The sequence below is a fragment of the Pterocles gutturalis genome, unplaced genomic scaffold (assembly GCF_000699245.1).
Source record: "Pterocles gutturalis isolate BGI_N339 unplaced genomic scaffold, ASM69924v1 scaffold5758, whole genome shotgun sequence".
NCBI classification, from domain to species: domain Eukaryota; kingdom Metazoa; phylum Chordata; class Aves; order Pterocliformes; family Pteroclidae; genus Pterocles; species Pterocles gutturalis.
The window spans coordinates 35,258-52,706 of NW_010120290.1; the positions used below are offsets into that span (position 1 = coordinate 35,258).

The window sequence follows — 17,449 nt, forward strand, 5'->3', positions numbered from 1 at the left end:
CTCAATTCAGGTTGCCCAGTCGAGGTCTCCAAAGCAGGAAAACAGCAGAACTGAGGCAGTTCAGGTCTCGTCCTCTCCAACTCACTCCTCCCTCCCACCTTGCTTGGCCAGCAGCCTCTGCCTCACATCTCAGTCACAGCCTCTCCCCCTCCCCATGGCCATCCTTTGCTCTTAGTCTTTCCTTGAGATTTTGTTTCCTGAATTAGATCATAGCCCTTCCAGAGGTCTAGCTCCTGCTCTCCTTGTTGAAAGACAGGGTACCTCTCCTTTGGCATTGCTTGAGCCTAGCAGAGGTGCCATTTAAAGCACAGGAGAAGCACTGTACTTTGGGTTTAGTCACCTGAACTAAATCCTGAAACACTCTGCAGGGACCTGTGGTTGTGCAGATGTCCTTCTTAGGTCTGTGTGTCTCCAGCAGAGGTGAAATCTTTGCCTTTTAAGATCTGAATTCCCCCAGACTTCTGCTAAGCAGAATTGCCTACCTTTTCTTCTTCTCATTCTCCACAAAGCATTCCTTGAACTGAAAATTTCCAGAAGTTTTCGGTCTGAAGTAGATGGCAGACATGGAGAATTTCCATCCAAAAGGGTAAATGTTGGAGAGGTGCTAACCAGTGAAAACAGGATTGTCAAGTGAGTGCTGTCAGGCAATCTTTCTTTCTCTGCTTATCTTACAACAGACAAGCATTGTAGATTGCTTGGGACCTTCTCAGTTAACTTGCAATTTGTGTAAAAGAAAAGAGAGTGGATTGTCTTTGAGGGCTTTCGCAGCAGTATGGTAGGCCTGTCAATGCCACGCTTGTGTTTTCTCCCTCTGATGCAGAAAAAATGCTTGAAGCCATCATCTCCTGCTGTGCCTGTCTAATATAGTCAGTTCAAAAATGCTTTTTATGGGGTTAGGTAACAGCTATGATGCAGAGGATAGACCAGTTGTAATTATTTGCAGCAGGACCACGCTTGCAGTCTGGTAGAAGGTAACACAGCAACATGCATAAGCACTTTTCTGATCTGCTTCAGACAGGGCTGATTCCTTCCTGCACTAGCAATAAGCTTAACTTCTGATTTTATTTAATATTGAATGTTGTTTAAAACAAAAGGCTGAGCTACTGCTTTTTCTTACTCTGATATGGAATATTACAGAAAAAACATGCTGAAAATGTCAACAGTGTACATGTGGCATGTAGAGCACCTTTCATACACAGTCATAAATTCCAGCAACCTGCTGCAACTGGAAATTGCACTCTTTCGTGGGACAAATTCTCTCTTTCACCTTGGAGGATCTGGTGTTAATACATTGGGATGATTCTGTGTATCAAATTCTCTGGTTTAACACTTTTCTCAGTCTAATGTGATTAAAAAAATCAGTTTTCCCCTGATAATCCGAGGAAACATTGTGTAATAGGGGTAAATACATCACATAAAACCTGCTATAATGCAGATGTCTAGTAGCAGCAAGTTTTAGCATTTATATTAGCCAAAACAAATGACCAGCATTGAAACAAAACTGAGCAAGGTAGTTTTGTTCCTTCAGCCTTGCCCAGCTATTAGCTATTTATAGTTCCTCTAGGCTTCTCTCCATTATCTCTGAAAACTCCTTTCATCAACTTCTGGTTTTGACACTTGCCCACTGATGAGAGTCTGCAGCTCTTCTTAGGCTTCAGCAGAAATCAGATATTTGTACTTTCAGAGGGGTACTCGGACAAGTGTCAAACTCTGGATTCAGAATCAAGTGTGTTTTCTCTTTTGTTTTGTTTTGGCTTTGTTTTTTGTTGTTAATTTACTGAAGACAATAAAGAGGTTACCTGCATTTTTTAGGCAGATCTTTGTAGGAGAGTACTTATTTCATCCTCATCTTCTAATCAGGCATAAAATACATCAAAAATAGCAATTAGATTCCGTATTTAGAATGTCACTGTCTTGACATTTTCTGTGCAAGTGTGTACATGAGCAGAAATGTAATGCTCATGCACTTATTTCAGAATGTACCACAGTTGTCGCTGGAGTTTTAGCTAATACAGTTATGTCATATTGGAAATTATTTATCTGCATTTCACAAATGGGGAAAGAGAAACCCAGAGTGATTAAGTGACTTTGCTTGAAGACTTAAAGAGATGTGTGGCAGAAACAGGAGTGGATTCAGGTCTGCTCATGGCCAGGCCACTGCCTGTAGTCATAAGAGCAAACTCTAAATGAGTATTTATAGTGGAAGTGTGTGCATGTTAATTATTGCAAATGAGATGGTTGTAACCAGACAAAATCAAGCTATAGTAGTGGTTTGTATATTCAGAACAAAGCTTAAACATCTGTGCCTGTCTTCCCTCTAATATGACACAACCTTTGCAATCATAGACCCTGGTTTCTTACTTTTAAAATTCTGTTTCCTTTTTTAAGAAGGATTATGATGTGGAGAAGATTGCTCAGAAGTCTGATGAAAGCCAAGTAGATGGTGGACAAGGAAACCTGCCTGGCACTAGAAAAATCTATGAGTTCTACAATGCACCAATTGTCAAGTTCTGGTTTCACACGGTTGGTCATCACACTAGAACTCGAACTGCCAAAACCCTCCTTTGATCCTTCAAATACCACTTGCTGTTGCTTTTACTTTGTCTAGCATGTATTTACAGACAGTTAGTGGTGGGGATGGATAGGAAGATATTTTAATATTTCTATCACAATGAAGTGAAAAGGTTTTCTGCTAAAATAATGTAGCTGCATTAAAAAAAAAAGCAAAAAAAAACCCAATTATAAGGAACTAAAGAAAAACTGGAGCACAGCTTTTTGCAGTAGTTAATTGTACATGTAGAGAGAGCTTTGAAGCTGGCCTCAAATACCTTAAATACCTTACAGTTATTTGTGTCCCTTTCTTTAGGAACTGTTTCTGAAGGGGTGAATATTAGTAGGAGATCATTTACTATAGAGAAATATGCATTTGTTAAATCAATTTTAATAACTAACCCTGTGTCAGTATGTAGGGCTTAGGATGTTTAAGATCAGACTGCCTGTTGGGTCAGACCACCATGTGCATAAACGGTTTTTAATTTAACAGGGTGTGTTAACTGCTTGACAGGTTGTTAGTCTATCGTCTCAGATACATTTACACTGTGTTCTGATACCTTTAAAATGTGTGCTTTCCACCTGATATTATTCTTCCTGTGTTTGGAAGGCATTGATTAACCTGCAGTGATTCGTGTAGCATTGAGAATGGTTACTTGCTCCTAGAGAAGGTTAGGATAAAAGCATATAACACTGCCAGTAACGGTGTGCAGATAGAATAGTCTGTTTCATATACAGGTTTGGGGCCCAGGTGAACATATGCTGCAGTAGTTTCCAAATGATACTTAAGGATATTCCCATAAAAGTACTTTGGAGAACTGGAGGACCTCAAGAAAAACCTCACAGTGCCCTAGTGGTCAGAATACATATAGTCAGGCTAATCACCTGTTAATATGTTTGCAGAAATTTGTTGGAGATTTTTGTGCATATGGATTATATACCCTGTGTTTTGTAGATGGCGTACATGGTGTTTCTCATGCTCTTCACTTACACCGTGTTGGTGAAGATGGAACCAAGACCAAGTGTGCAAGAGTGGCTTGTTATCATTTATATTTTCAGCACTGCTATTGAAAAAGTCAGGGAGGTAAGGTTTTCCATCCACACTTCTCATCTGTAGAGGATGTATTATAAACCAGAGAATACCACAAATCTAGAATACCAGAAGAATACCAAATCCTGCATTCTTCTTGTAGAGAATTTAACAGAGGGAAGAATTATGCAGGACTATTTTTACTGAAAAGTCTTTTATTTGAACATCAGTACTTGGGCTTTGAAAACTGCATCTTGAAGTTTGTCCTTAAATCTCTATTTTTCTGTATAAAGCCAGTGGTAATATGCAGGTTGCTTGAGAGTGATTGTGCTGAATTGAGATTTGGAGCCTCAATGTAGGCACGTTTCTTAATTTTATTGAGAGGACCATTAGATTTCTTATAAGAAATGTGGAACTGTCTTTAGATTTTCTTTGAGTGTGGACATTGTCATCAATTAATAGATGTTATGTGTAGAATAATCTATGGCTCTTCATCAAGTCTAACTGACCCTCTGTAAATTAAACTGGAAAAAAAACATCATCAACTTTTACTTCTGGATTCACTGAGCATGGAAAAATGATGTTCCAATCAAAATTAATGGCAATTACTTGGAGTTGATTAGACCCAAGTTTCTGAACACAACTTGCACTCCAAACCTGAGCCTGGGGACAAGGGCAGCTATGTATTTCCCAAATTATTTTATCTTATCAGACATGTCTTCACTGTAGAATCAACATATACTAAACAATAGCAGTGTGAATTGTCTTTTATAAAAGTTTTGAAATGCTGTACTTTTAGAGAAGTAAAACTGCAAAAAAGTAGTCACAGTTCTGAGTGAAGGATCCTATTACAACAGATCACTCAGAAGGGTGCAACATCAGCACCAGAGAGGTGAAGGATTTAGAAATCCTCCTAGAGGGGCAGCAAAAATACTGGGAATATATTGAAGCTTGGATAAACATACACATTCTGTGGCTGCATGAGATAAAATTGAAAAAATCTATACAAGGATTGTCTAATTGAGAATAACTTAAATGTGAAATAGCAAGCACTTTGGAAATCACTTCTGCTGTTGCATTGTGTTGATGGTGGGACAGTGGAAACAGCTCTTCTTTCTGGCATTAACATTCATTGGAGACTTTGAAATTCATGTCTGCTGCTTGATTTTCTTTGTCCATCTGCTAGTTCTGGTCTGCTGGCAAAGACTTTGTAGGACACTGTGTCTTCCACATGCAGCTAATTAACTGCTGAGGGCCATGTTATATATAACTGGAAACCTCTATTTATCTAGGTTGTATCAACTAATTGTTAAAGCCTTAGGCCCTGATCCTGCAACTCGTTCCTCATGTGAATTAAACAGCTGAACTGAGTAGGATCACTTGTTTACATTAATGTGTTCATATGCGTAAATTCTTGCAGGATCAGGGAATAACACTTTAAAATCTCTCCTTTGCTTGGTACTTATCAGTGTGATCTTACATAGCAGTGCATAATTGGCCTCACTTGAGCAATGTGCAGAGGTTTTATTTACAGGTGCCCAAAGATTCCAACTTCACATGTTTGCTCAGTGAAGCTTAAAATCCCTTTGGGGCACCTCACAGTTCAAGGAGTGAACATTTTATTCTTTACCTTGCTAGTTGCCAGCACTCCTTTTTAAGCGTGTCCTTGGTGGAATACAAGGATCTTTCTTTATATTTTCAGTATGAAATAAAAGGCATCAGTTATTTTCCCATCAGCAAGGTTAGGCTGGTGTTTTCCATTACTTAGGGGCTTTTGAAAGGGCTATTGCAGGTCGTGCCCATTCTTCTAGAAAATACTCATTAATTTATAATGGTACATGTGCGTAACAGTCCGATACTGGTTCCTCTTTTCTGTTGAGGAACATGCTCTTCAGGGAATGGATTCAGGCTTAGAATCCATTTTTCTTTAGGAAGAGCTATCCTATTTGGTGTGGCATACTTGAGCAATACAACCCTATAGATTAAGTACAAACATCAATTAACAGTGAATGGCAATATGCAGTATATAGGCCTGCCAAAAAAAAAAAAAAAAAAGGAAAAAAGGGATAGATTCCTAAATATCGTGAAACAGTTCAGACAGAAAAGGTTAAAGAAGGTATCTGTGTTTTTAATGGATTTTCATTGGTTTGTTTTTTTTTTTTTCCACATTCTACTCAGGTATTTATCTCAGAACCTGGAAAATTCTGCCAAAAAGTGAAGGTGTGGATTTACGAATACTGGAATTTTACTGATTCTATAGCTATCATCCTGTTTATGATTGGTTTTGGCTTGCGCTGGTCTGACCCCCCTGTTCAAACTGCAGGGAGGCTTCTTTACTGCTTGGATATAATATTTTGGTATACTCGGCTCCTTGATCTTTTTGCTGTGAATCAGCATGCTGGCCCATACCTGACAATGATTGGGAAAATGGTAGGTATTATGCTTTGGATTAATATTTCTTTAGTTAAGACATTTATTGAGGGGTGTGTAAAGGTCAGAAGTGACAGAAAAGAATGATGGTCAAAGGAGAGGTCACCTAATAATCCATAGTGGATGTATTACCTGAAAATACCATGTCTTTTTCTGTTTGTGAGTTAACCATATTCAGATTTCAGTTCTCTCTAATTTATTAATTATTTGAATTTATTCACAAAAGCCATTTTTGCTTCATTTCTTAGAGGTTTGCATTTGAGTTGAGTTTCTGATCCAGCTTGATAATAGGAGAAAGAAAAATCACTGTCTCTTGCAGACAGGCTCAGTACTATAGATAATTCCCCCAGCTCTTGGAAACTGTCTCATTATTATTTTACATTTGGATTCAAATAATTATATCCCATTTTAGCAGGCAAAATTTCTCTGAGATCAAAGTTAATTCTTTTCTCTTTTGGTATTAAAACTGCTGCCGAACTGCTGCCTAGTCTTGAGGGACATCTGCAGATTCCCTCTGTAATTTCTCTCAGTTATTGGGAACTATCTTATTAATACTTTTATATTCTGTCTTGCATAGTAATTCCAATTCAGTGTTAGAAGGCAAAATCAGTTTCATTGCTATTCCTTGCTCTCAATATGGAAGAAATACCACTGAGGAAAGGCACTATCAATAAGGTCTCTGCATTTTCCAAATCTTGCTTAAGGTCTCAATAAGGGCTTGAGAGGTAAGAAGGATTTGTGGCCTTTTTAGTCCAAGATGAGTTTAACCTATATAAAATACTTGGGTAGTTCAGGTCATAGAAATAAAATATTTTTATTTCCTCCAACATATTAGATTATTAGCCCTGTTTTTGTATTCTGATTTGTAAAAGTGGTGATTGATACCCATCCCTAAAATGTATGTCTCCTTTACATATAATTAACACAGATAATTCTTTTGTGCAAACATGTCTTCCAGACAGCAAACATGTTCTATATTGTGGTCATGATGGCCATAGTCCTGTTGAGTTTTGGAGTGTCACGAAAGGCAATTCTTTCACCAGAGGAGCCTCCTTCTTGGACTCTGGCGCGAGATATTGTATTTCAGCCCTACTGGATGATGTTCGGTGAGGTCTATGCTGGAGAAATAGATGGTAGGTAATTTTCACAGTGCAGCTCAACAGCTTAAATTTAATATGTGCAGAAACATGTCCACTTTGGGCTAGTAGAGTTTTGACTACATATTGAGTCTATTCTTTGTCAAACAATTTTGATTCTGGTATGTGTACGTCCTTAATGAGTAATACTGCATGAATAAAGGTGAGAATATTAGTTTCTTTGTTAAAAATAAAGATTAAGCTTTAAAAACCTTCAAATTTAGCTTTTTCAAATGAAGTATATTGCAAAGCTCAAAGCAAAGCACATAGGAAGTAATACTAGGCTAGTTCATGGTCAGGGGATCTGGCCGTTAAATGAATTTCCAATTAGACAAATCCAAAGCTGCTGATCTCTTGGAGAAAAAACTACAAAGTTGCCTTAAAGGAAGAAAGAATAAAGGGAAACAAAAAAGGTAAAATAAGACAGAACAAATATTTTTTCACCATAGTAAGAGTTACCTGGCATCATTGTAAAACAGATAACATAGGAGAACATAGAACCAATCAATGTAAGTAGGAAAAATGTCAAATGAAGTCTTGATTGTGGCTTTGACCTTGTCTCAGTAAGAGAGAAAAAACAGGCACTGAAGGAGGTATTTCAGCATTACAGATGGAAGGCACTCTCATGCTGCTAGGTGATGGGTACAAGTAAAACAGTCCCTGAAATAGGAGAGTAGATATGCAAATAGATACAGATATTTAAGATACATAGTTCAGCATAGACCTGATTGATTAAAATAATTTCAGATGCTGCATCCGTTCTTGTTGCTGAAATAATCACTTGATGGCTATGTATTTTGGTTGTGTAGTTCAGAATTACTGCAATGAAAGGACACTGTTAAGTTTCACAGTTTAACCACTTATTAATGATAAACCTTTAGAAATTTGACACTTCCCAAATAAAGCTATGGTTTCTCTAATGACTATGCTGCAGAATATGTGCTGAATTTAGGGTTGCTGCCTTATAAATATGTTTTAAAATTTCCTCAAAAGTGTAAAATTTGGTTAAAAATTATAAAAACTAAAAAGTATTTACTTTGACAATTTAAAAACATTGAGAGGGATCCCTTCATTTCTACAATTTGTTGCTTCATCTCACAAATATTCGTAGCCATATATCCTTCTGCATATGAGTTAGTGTGATCTTAGGGATGCTGAAAAGGAGTAACAGTCTGGTAGTGACAAAGCAGCCTTTGCATCATATCCTTTCCACAGTGGAGTCAGTGAAAGCTTTGCTACTTGCTTTAAAAATCAAAGATTGAGATTTCCATTTACTTGAGGGTGTGCCATTTCCCAAATACATTTCAGCTGCATCATTTTTCCCCTTAACAAAACGTTGGGGGAACTGTCATAAGAACTGATATGTATGGAATCGTGTCTACAGCTTCTGAATGGCAATGGAAACTGTGGGGCAGTGAAGAGGTCTCAGATCTCCTTTACGTGGAGGTAGAATTTTTTGTTGGAAATTTAGTAATGTATCTCAGTGAAAGTAACAAGGACTATTGTTTCTTGCTCGGGCAAATGAGGAACACATGCTGTTGCTGTGCTCTGCTCTGTTTCCCATGCTAACCATCCTGTGTATGTCCTTTGCTTTCAGTCTGTGAAACCAATGAAGACTGTCCTCCTGGCTCCTTCCTCACACCATTCCTCCAAGCTGTCTACCTCTTTGTGCAGTACATCATCATGGTCAACTTGCTTATTGCTTTCTTTAAGTAGGTACCATGGTATATTGCTGCAAAATAAAAAGCAAATAATAGTGTTCTGCCAAAACTGCAAAAGCCTTTCACCAAAAATTCCCTATCAGGGGCGTGTTGCTGGTGGTTGTTACCCCATCTTCCATGAGGATCCAGTGATAAAAAAGGAATGGCGGAAGCAAGAGGGTGGGAAGAAGGGGTTGGTGAGCAAACACCTAAACTAGTTGGCAAGCAGGCAACACTAATTAAGCTCTGAAGGAATTTGTCTTTTGTTCATAAAAGTTGTATTTGTTGTACTGAGAGCCTGTATAATGTTTGTCATAGGGTAGCCCAAGATTTAAGTTGTCAAAAAACTAGAGAAGGTATTCAAGGGACGAGGGTATTGACTTTGTAGGAAAATGTTCTTCCTTTAGGAAATAATTTGAAACTTCCTGTTGTTTGGTGCAATTTGATGTGTTCTAGACTGAAATCTAACTGTAGAGTTTTTACCTACCTGCTTTTTAATGTTTGCTGCCAGAGTAGGAAGAATCTTTACTGTAATTCTCTAGTAATTCCTAGTGATTCTCCAGCAATTAATCAGTGTCTTTACAGTAATTCTAACCTTTCAAGTTTTAACGGGGAAACCCTTGTAGTGGATCAAGTTCTGTAAAATATCAGTAAAGAACCATCTAACCTAAGTAGTTAATTATTTTTGCCTGGAGTTCTAGTATTTCTGGGGAAGAAAAAGTCAGTTGTAGGTTAAAACAACTTCAAATGAAGAAATGTAGTGATTAATATTCAAGAAAACAGAATGATCAAATCTCATTTTGTTCCCACTTGCATTTAGAACTCCCTTTCCTGAAATTGTAGCAAGGCATGAGGGTTTTGGGGTTTTTTTTGTTTTTTTTTTGTTTTTTTTGTTTTTTTTTTTAATACACAGCTGTGAAACTGTAATTTGAATTATTTCTAGATTTAAACCTTCAGCAACAATGGTATGTTAAATCTTCTGCCTAGTGATTTGATTGTTCCAGAAGTGGGACCAAAAATGGAATATATTTATGAGGAATATATTTAATTATGCTCCCATAAGCAAAGCTGATGTTTTTGTGATTGTGTGTGGAGTATGATGGTGCAACTGAAATTACGGTGCCAGAAACCACAAAGTTGCTTTCCTGTACTTGGGTGTATGTTAGTAGATTCAGGAAATTATTCACTGTAGCAACAGTCATATTTAGTAATGTAAAGGTTCCAAAAAGTGCCCTGCAGTGGAATCGCTTGTGTAGCTGCCTCTTGCAGCAAGTATATTGGTTAGGGGGCATGCAGTGAGAAGCAGCAGAACCATTTTGTTAACACTGTTCCCTTAGCCTGACTCCTACATTTAATCCAGTCCAAAGAGTCAGAAAATGCTGAATTCTCAGTTAGGCTATGTATTAAAGTTTAAATAACCTGTCTGAGATTTCAAAGCCACTTCAGGATTTTTTTTTGCCCAGTTCCCATTAATATGAATGGGAATTGGATCTCCAAATCCATTAGGCAGCTTTGAAGATCTCATTTTCAGTGCAGTAGCTGCAGGCACATGCTGCTGCTTTGTTAAATGAAAGTTGCTATGCTGATCTACTCCACTGCAGGGTTGGGACTTTTCTTCAGTGTCAGGTTAGATCTGTAAACAAGCGTCCTGTGCTGTATTGGGAATATTCCTCACAGGAGTGTTTTACCCTCATTCGCCCTCTCTCTCTGTCTCTTCTCAGTAATGTCTATTATGATTTGAAATCCATATCAAACAAGCTCTGGAAGTACAACCGGTACCGCTACATTATGACCTACCATGAGAAGCCATGGCTGCCTCCACCTTTCATCCTCCTAAGCCACATTGGGTTTCTGATAAACCGCATCTTCCATCATCGGCCCCAAAATGAACTGGATCAAGAGGAAGGAGATGTTGGACTAAGTAAGCAGAGCTAAGTTGGGGAGCAAAAGAAACAGCTGATGAGGAATGTTTTGCCACCCTTCCATCACTTTGGAGCTCAGTTCCTCAAAAAAAAAAAAAAAAATTCTGTGGGTAGGAGGCTGTTTTCATTTGAAAAACTGAGTTTAACCTGCATATCTGAGAACTCTTGTAGGAAAAAGAGACTAGGGGAACGCTTTGATTTGTATTTGGCTTTTGCTGTTCTAGATACTGTGCATCAGTTGAGATGCATCACAACCCTGAGCTGAAGTAAAGTGACAGCAACTTATTTTGTAGGAATGTAAAAAAAATTTTGAAAGAAAGTCAACAATATTGGAGGTATACATTTCTGTATGTTTGTCTTGAAAAGACCAACAATTCCTTTTTAATTGCCCAGAGAAAGTAGCCTCAGAGCCCAAGGACAGAGGAGATCCAGTGACGGCAGATACAGAGAGAGAACACAGGAACTTTCCACCTCCTCACTGCATCCTACCCTTTGTGTACTGGCTCATTGTGGCACCTTAACTCCTTAACTCCTTCACCCTTCCCAACCTGGACTTCCCCATCCCAGGGTCCTTCCTAATGACTCTTTAAGGTGGTGCCAATTCCCTGTCCCACTGTCGGCAGCTTCTGCAGCTCTGCCAGGAGCAGCCCTAGCTGCTGTGGGGAGGGGACCACAAAGTGTTGGGATGGGAATGAGTACTCAATAGAGGGGCTCAGTGGTGGGTAGGGTGAGGCAGGGGAATGGGAAGGAGGAGAGGCTGGTATCTGTTACCTGATCTAAAAAAAAAACATGGGGGAACATTGGCACATAGTATTTTAAGGCTCATCCTTTCTGATGCAATGTACATCCTTAACATCTAATAACGTTGGTGAGCAGACCCTGCCAGGTTATGCTTCACTTAGGATTTTCTCTGCTGAACATGAAGCCCTGAAGATATCTGGCACACTTACAGGTGGTTACAGAGTTCAAAAATGGGCTTAACTAATCAATGCTGAGCCTCTTTCCTGCTGCTCCCAGGCTCAGCTCCTCCATTACGACTGGATAAGTCAGCCTGCCTTTGAAGTACCACTGCTTATTTTATATGCATGCGTAGTACAAGTCACTAATATAGCATAAAGGGTGTCTTAAGATGCATTAGGCACAAGGAAGACTGGAACACTGCTTAGCACATCTAAAAGTCCTTGGATAAAAGAGGGCTCATGCTTTGCCTACACTTCTCTGAGGAGACTTTTCTCCTGTTTATGTACCTTTGTGTTCCTTTTCCATATGCCTATGCAGTGCTTGGTAAGTTTCTTCTAGTTAAATTTTGGTGTGTTATAATTAAGTGGTTTTAGCGATGGGGATCCAGTGCCACCCTGTGGAAAATCAATGAAATGACAGAGATTGAAATCAATGAAGGTACAGAGAATAAAGTCTTGGAGCCAAGAACACAAATGGGTTAGGAGAGAAATTAGCCTAGGAGGTGATCAGCTCTCCGCCGGAGTGAGGGGAGGGCCCCAGAACAGGGTGTGGTCTGCCCTGCTGAGCTGTGTGTCACAGACAAGTACTACACACTTGTAGCAAACACTGCCCTGTCACTTGGCACAGATACCCCCCTAGCAAGTATGGTGAGGCCTCTGATAGGTGGAAAGAAAAAGGTAGCTTGAAAGATGTAGAGTTTGGATCAGAGAGGCAGCTTTCCACCATATGCATTTCTTTGTATTGAATTACAATTGATCTGTTGTCTCAGAAATCTTGGTGTGCTAGAAGAATAGCATCATGAGCAGCCCAAGCTGTGGAGTATTAAACTTTTGAATGTGTTCTTTTTCACCCAGTAATCTTGCTTAATGTTTTGTACATAGGAACACGTGAAGCAATTAGGTGAAAAAAAGGTTTGTATCTCTCAGTATCTGAAAGGACTGTGATTGTTATAGGCGACTGATCCTAAATTAATGCGTGGAGCAAATTATAGTGAAATCTTTGTAAGTCTTACATATATGTACCTAAATGTTGTGAGTCACACATGTATAATAAGACAGGAAAAAGTTTGGCAGAAAATACATCTTTGTGAGCAGCCACTTTGGTATGTGCTTTTGAGGCTTTAAAAAGAAGTGTACTGGAATTTTTGTCAGTGTGGTTTTGCTCCCTGTCTGAGAAAAGATAAAAAACGTGTTTACATGTATTTTCCGTGTTGAGTCTTCCTACATAAACCTGAATTCATGGAGTTAGATTCATTCTTGTCAAGGAAGGGGGAAGAAACCAGTTCTGACAGTTTTCTTTTTTTCCCCATGGATGCTTATGAACAGTTGCATTTGTCAGCATGCCTCATACTGACTCCCACCTCCTTTGTTCAGAGCTGTACCTGAGTGATGAGGAGTTAAAGAAACTCCATGACTTCGAGGAACAGTGTGTGGAAAAATATTTTCATGAAAAGAATGAAAGCCTGAGTTCCAGTGACAGTGAAAGGATCTGTCTGACAACAAAAAGGTATGTTTTGCTGCAGATATGGCCACTATGAACATGAGGAGCAATAACATGCATAGGCCTTGCTAATTTGATGGAACTGTGTTGTGGATTGACCCAGCTAGCAGCAATTAAATACTATGCAGCCGCTCTCTCACCACCCCCCACTTCCCAGGGAATGGGGGAGAGAATTAAAGGGGTAAAGGGAAAGGAGACTCATGGGTTGAGATAGGAACAATTTAATAACTAAAATACAACAGAATTGAAAATAATAATGATAATAATAGTAATATACAAATATACAAATGAGTGATACACAGTGCAGCTGCTTACCACCCACTGGCCAAGGCTCAGCCCATTCCTGGCTAATGATTCCAGAACAGAGAAAATCCCAAAGCCACAATCCCAGAAAAGAGAGAAGAGCCCAAGAGTCCGAGAAAGAGACCCAGCTTCTAGATAGACCCTCACCTATATACAAAGAATGATGTGTATGATATAGAATATACTGTTGGTCAACTGGGGCTTCAATCCTAAACCTAAGGTAGAATCCTAAGCCAGTAGTTGTGGACTATGTTCCCTCCTTGCTTGTCCTGCACCTTTACATAAGCAAAGCATGGTAAGTTGAAAAGTCCTTGACTAAACTTCAGTATGATGTCAGCCTTCTTCTCAGCACAAATCCAGAACATAGCCCTGTACTAGCTACTATGAAGAAAGTTAACTCTATTCTAGCCAAAACAGGACAGAGTGTAATGTATTTCTTTGAACCGTATGTCAGGCTTGGCTGGGAAAACCTTGCTGTGAGTTTTGCATCGCCAGATGCGTGCAGTGTGCAGGTGGTTAAAGGGGTACAGTAAGGTATTGCTCAATTTCAGTTTTACAGACCAGATAGTACCATGAAAACATGCCAGAGGATGGCATACAATACATTTAAAGGCTTAGTGGTGCAGGAACACTAAAAGTATTGCTTGTGATTGAGAAAAACTTCTGTTCATAGACATAACCGTATAACCAAGGTGACATTTTCTGCAGTGTAGTGTCTTGGCTTGCAAAATGTCAATACACAACTGTCAGAGGGGTTTCAAAACTCTCAGTATTGGCCTAATTTAGTTTTCTATTGAAAGCAGTGGCAAAGCTGCCATTATGTTTAATGAGTTAAAAAAAGTAAGCCCTATAAAAAGTCTTACTGAATGCCAATGCTGATCGCATCTAATAAATTTGTTTTGCTTAGAGAAAGATAGCCTCTTGATCTTTGCCTGTTCATAATATGTTTTCTGCATACTAAAACAAAACATACAAGCAAAATGAATGTCCCCTGTAAAAGAGAAAAAAAAGTAACTGTTCAAAAGCTGCAGAATCGATTACAGCAAGAAGATTTCATTTAATGGATAGATATAGATCTGGAGAGGAATTTTTTTTGGAGTGCAAAGGTAGAACACACTTCACAGTGTTGCATAACATTAACACAAGAAATTAGTTTAGATGAATATAAAATTTTGGAACCCTGGTCTTTGATTTTATTCAGCTATTGGTTAAATATTACATATTTTAGTTACCCAGTGATAAAGGAAAGGAGCAACTCTTGCATATTGCCTGCAGCTGGTTTATCATTGTCTTGGTGAGAGAGCACCAGAAAGACTATCTTCAGGAAACGTGAAGATAATTGGTTAAGATTGTATCATTCCAGGCCAAGAAGTTTTTGCACTGTTCACTGGAGCTTTGAAGACCATAAAAAGAGGCTTTGCTTTTTTTTTCACCTGAAGATAACTGATGGCATCAGACATACTGAATCTGTTCCCAGAGGCCAAATAGGTTCTTGGGAAGACCTTTTTCCCAACAGTCTCCAGTATTTCAGAAATGCAAGACTATCTGTAGGTTTGTGTGAGCCTTGTCCTTTTCATACTTGCACAAGAAATGTAGAAATGCAGGATGACTGACGGACAAGAAGTATACTTCACAGCATTTTACATTTACAGCAATAGCAAAGGCAGCATTTCCAAAGCTGTGTCCTGCTGTCCATGGTTTAGTAGTTCCATGGCAAGGAATGGACGTTAGTAGGAAAACAGAAGTTTTAAAAATAGATACTCCTTGAGCAAAAGTCTGTTTTCTTAAAAGTCACTGGTTGTTGGTCCAGTAATCTGAATGACATGTTGTAGGTCTGGATGGGTTTTGTCAAATATAGATATTCATGGGAATGGAAGTCAGCGTTAAAAAATAATAATAAAGGGCTGTTTGAAACACTGACTTTTTGAGATGTGTTAATGGCTTCCTTCATCATTTGGCAAACAGAAGTAAGTATGTGTTTTAGTATTTTAATTGTGTTTTCTTTTTCTCTCTAGAGTGGAGGAGATGTTTCTGCAGCTTAAAGACGTGCATGAGAAGGTATGTTATATCAAGGAGTCTTTACTCTCCCTGGACAGCCAGCTAGGACATTTGCAAGATTTGTCTGCCTTGACAGTGGACATCTTGAAAGTCCTATCAGCAGTAGACACCTTGCAGGTGGAAGAAGCCTTACTGGCTGATACAAGACATCGAACCTGTAGGAAGCTGCCCCATAGCTGGAGCAACGTGCTGTATTCCAAGACCTTGAGCAGCCTGGAGTGTTTGTATGACAAGAAATACCACTACTACAGCATGCCACCCTCCCTCTTACGGAGCTTGGTAAGGAGTCAGTGGCCATCAGAGTGCAAAGACCATGTACTGAGGACCGAGAATAACAAGGTGGTGGCAGACAGCTCCCGAAAGATAGAAACAGAAAGTGACACACTCACTTCAGGAGTATCCTCTGAGACCAAGTCCACCCCTAGATATGGACAATTTTTGCTGGTGCCCCCTGACCATCAGGGAGGGTTTTTCTCTGAGGATGTCACCTTAAATTTGTCCTTTTTGAGCAGCCCTGCCAAGTACAGGGGCAATGCCTTCAGAGATGAACTGCAAAGTGTGGTGCAGCAAAACTTGCCAAGTGTCAGCCTCACTGGAAAAGAGCCAAAGGATTACCAATGGAGCCAGAGAGACTTTGCTATTCATTTGCCATCAGAAAAGACTAATGCCGTAGATGCTGCTCATCCTCTTGGTCTCCAGCCATCGCTGGATATTGAAAAGAGTGCAGCACCCTCCTACAATGACAGGGAGGAAACTGAAGGTGGTTATGTGAACTGGGGATTCTCTGAAGGTGATGAAAAAGGAGTTTTCAGCTCAGAAACTAAGGTGGCCCTGTGCATACATTCCACCTATAACAGTGACTGCAATTGCATGGGTAGTCCTCCCAAGCATGTCCAGATAAGAGAATCAAACTCCTTCTCCTACAACTCAGACAGGCCACGTCATAGCAGCATCAGCTCTCAGAACAAGCTGAAACGCAGCACCTCCTTCAGGATCAGCCCACTCTGGAGGGACAAGAGTTGCTGCAGGAGCAACAGCTTACAGTCCCCTAAGAAAGAGAAAACAGGGATGACCTGCAAAACTATAGGTGGTAATTATAAAACACCACACCTGTACAGGATCTTCTACTGGGGAGCCCAAGACATAATAAAAATGTTTTATTTGCACCCAGCAGGTATTAGCTGCAGTTGAGGGTAGTAGCAGGGAGTCTAGAGCTTCCCCTTCACTTTCTTTGTGCTGTGTCTGACTGCTGTAGGGAATTTCTGAAATGTGCCTAGTATCCAAGCTCTGTCGCACCTGTGTGTCAGCCACCATGTGTCTCCCCATCTCACAGGGTCCTTATGGCTGTGAGTATACAGCTGGGGTGATAGAGAGACTCTGCTCCCTCCAGGGAAGTCTCCTGCCCTGAGGATGCAATGCAGAAGTTGCCAGAGACAAAAGAAATTACACAGTCCTTAAGAGACACATTAGAAATATTGCTGGTCAGATGGATGCATGGAGAAGGAAGAGTTATGCATTTTTGTGATCAGTTTAAAACCCTCCCTGTCTACCACCAAGCTTGCATACCAACACCTAAAATATAGCAGATTCCAGTTCTATGTATGAATAGTATGAGATGATGGCCAACATTTGTCGTTTTTTATCTTGTGATGGTACACGTCTTTGCACTGAACTGCATTAGTATTAGCTTTGGGTGTCACAAGTCTTTCTCAACTTGTTTGGGAGATCTGCCAGCTCTCAGTCTTATCAGATCTTCTCTTAGTAAACAAAAGCTCTGTAGCTTAATGTTGGTTCTTGACTCGTTCCCACAGAGTCTTTACAAACCAGTGAGCTACACCACAGTGAGGCAACAAAAGCAAA

The 17,449-nt window shown here is 39.6% G+C and overlaps 1 protein-coding gene across 1 annotated transcript in view; it reads left to right on the plus strand.

Annotated features, from left to right (window-relative positions):
* TRPM6 (transient receptor potential cation channel, subfamily M, member 6) overlaps positions 1-17,449 on the plus strand; it is a gene marked incomplete at its 5' end in the record, with an annotated part of 62,695 nt that overhangs the window by 23,039 nt on the left and 22,207 nt on the right. The window contains 9 exons of the mRNA XM_010076838.1: positions 2,389-2,523; positions 3,506-3,634; positions 5,759-6,010; positions 6,969-7,143; positions 8,744-8,858; positions 10,568-10,767; positions 13,102-13,234; positions 15,547-16,679; positions 17,401-17,435. Coding sequence (XP_010075140.1) covers positions 2,389-2,523; positions 3,506-3,634; positions 5,759-6,010; positions 6,969-7,143; positions 8,744-8,858; positions 10,568-10,767; positions 13,102-13,234; positions 15,547-16,679; positions 17,401-17,435 — 2,307 coding nt within the window. The remainder of the gene's footprint in view (positions 1-2,388; positions 2,524-3,505; positions 3,635-5,758; positions 6,011-6,968; positions 7,144-8,743; positions 8,859-10,567; positions 10,768-13,101; positions 13,235-15,546; positions 16,680-17,400; positions 17,436-17,449) is intronic.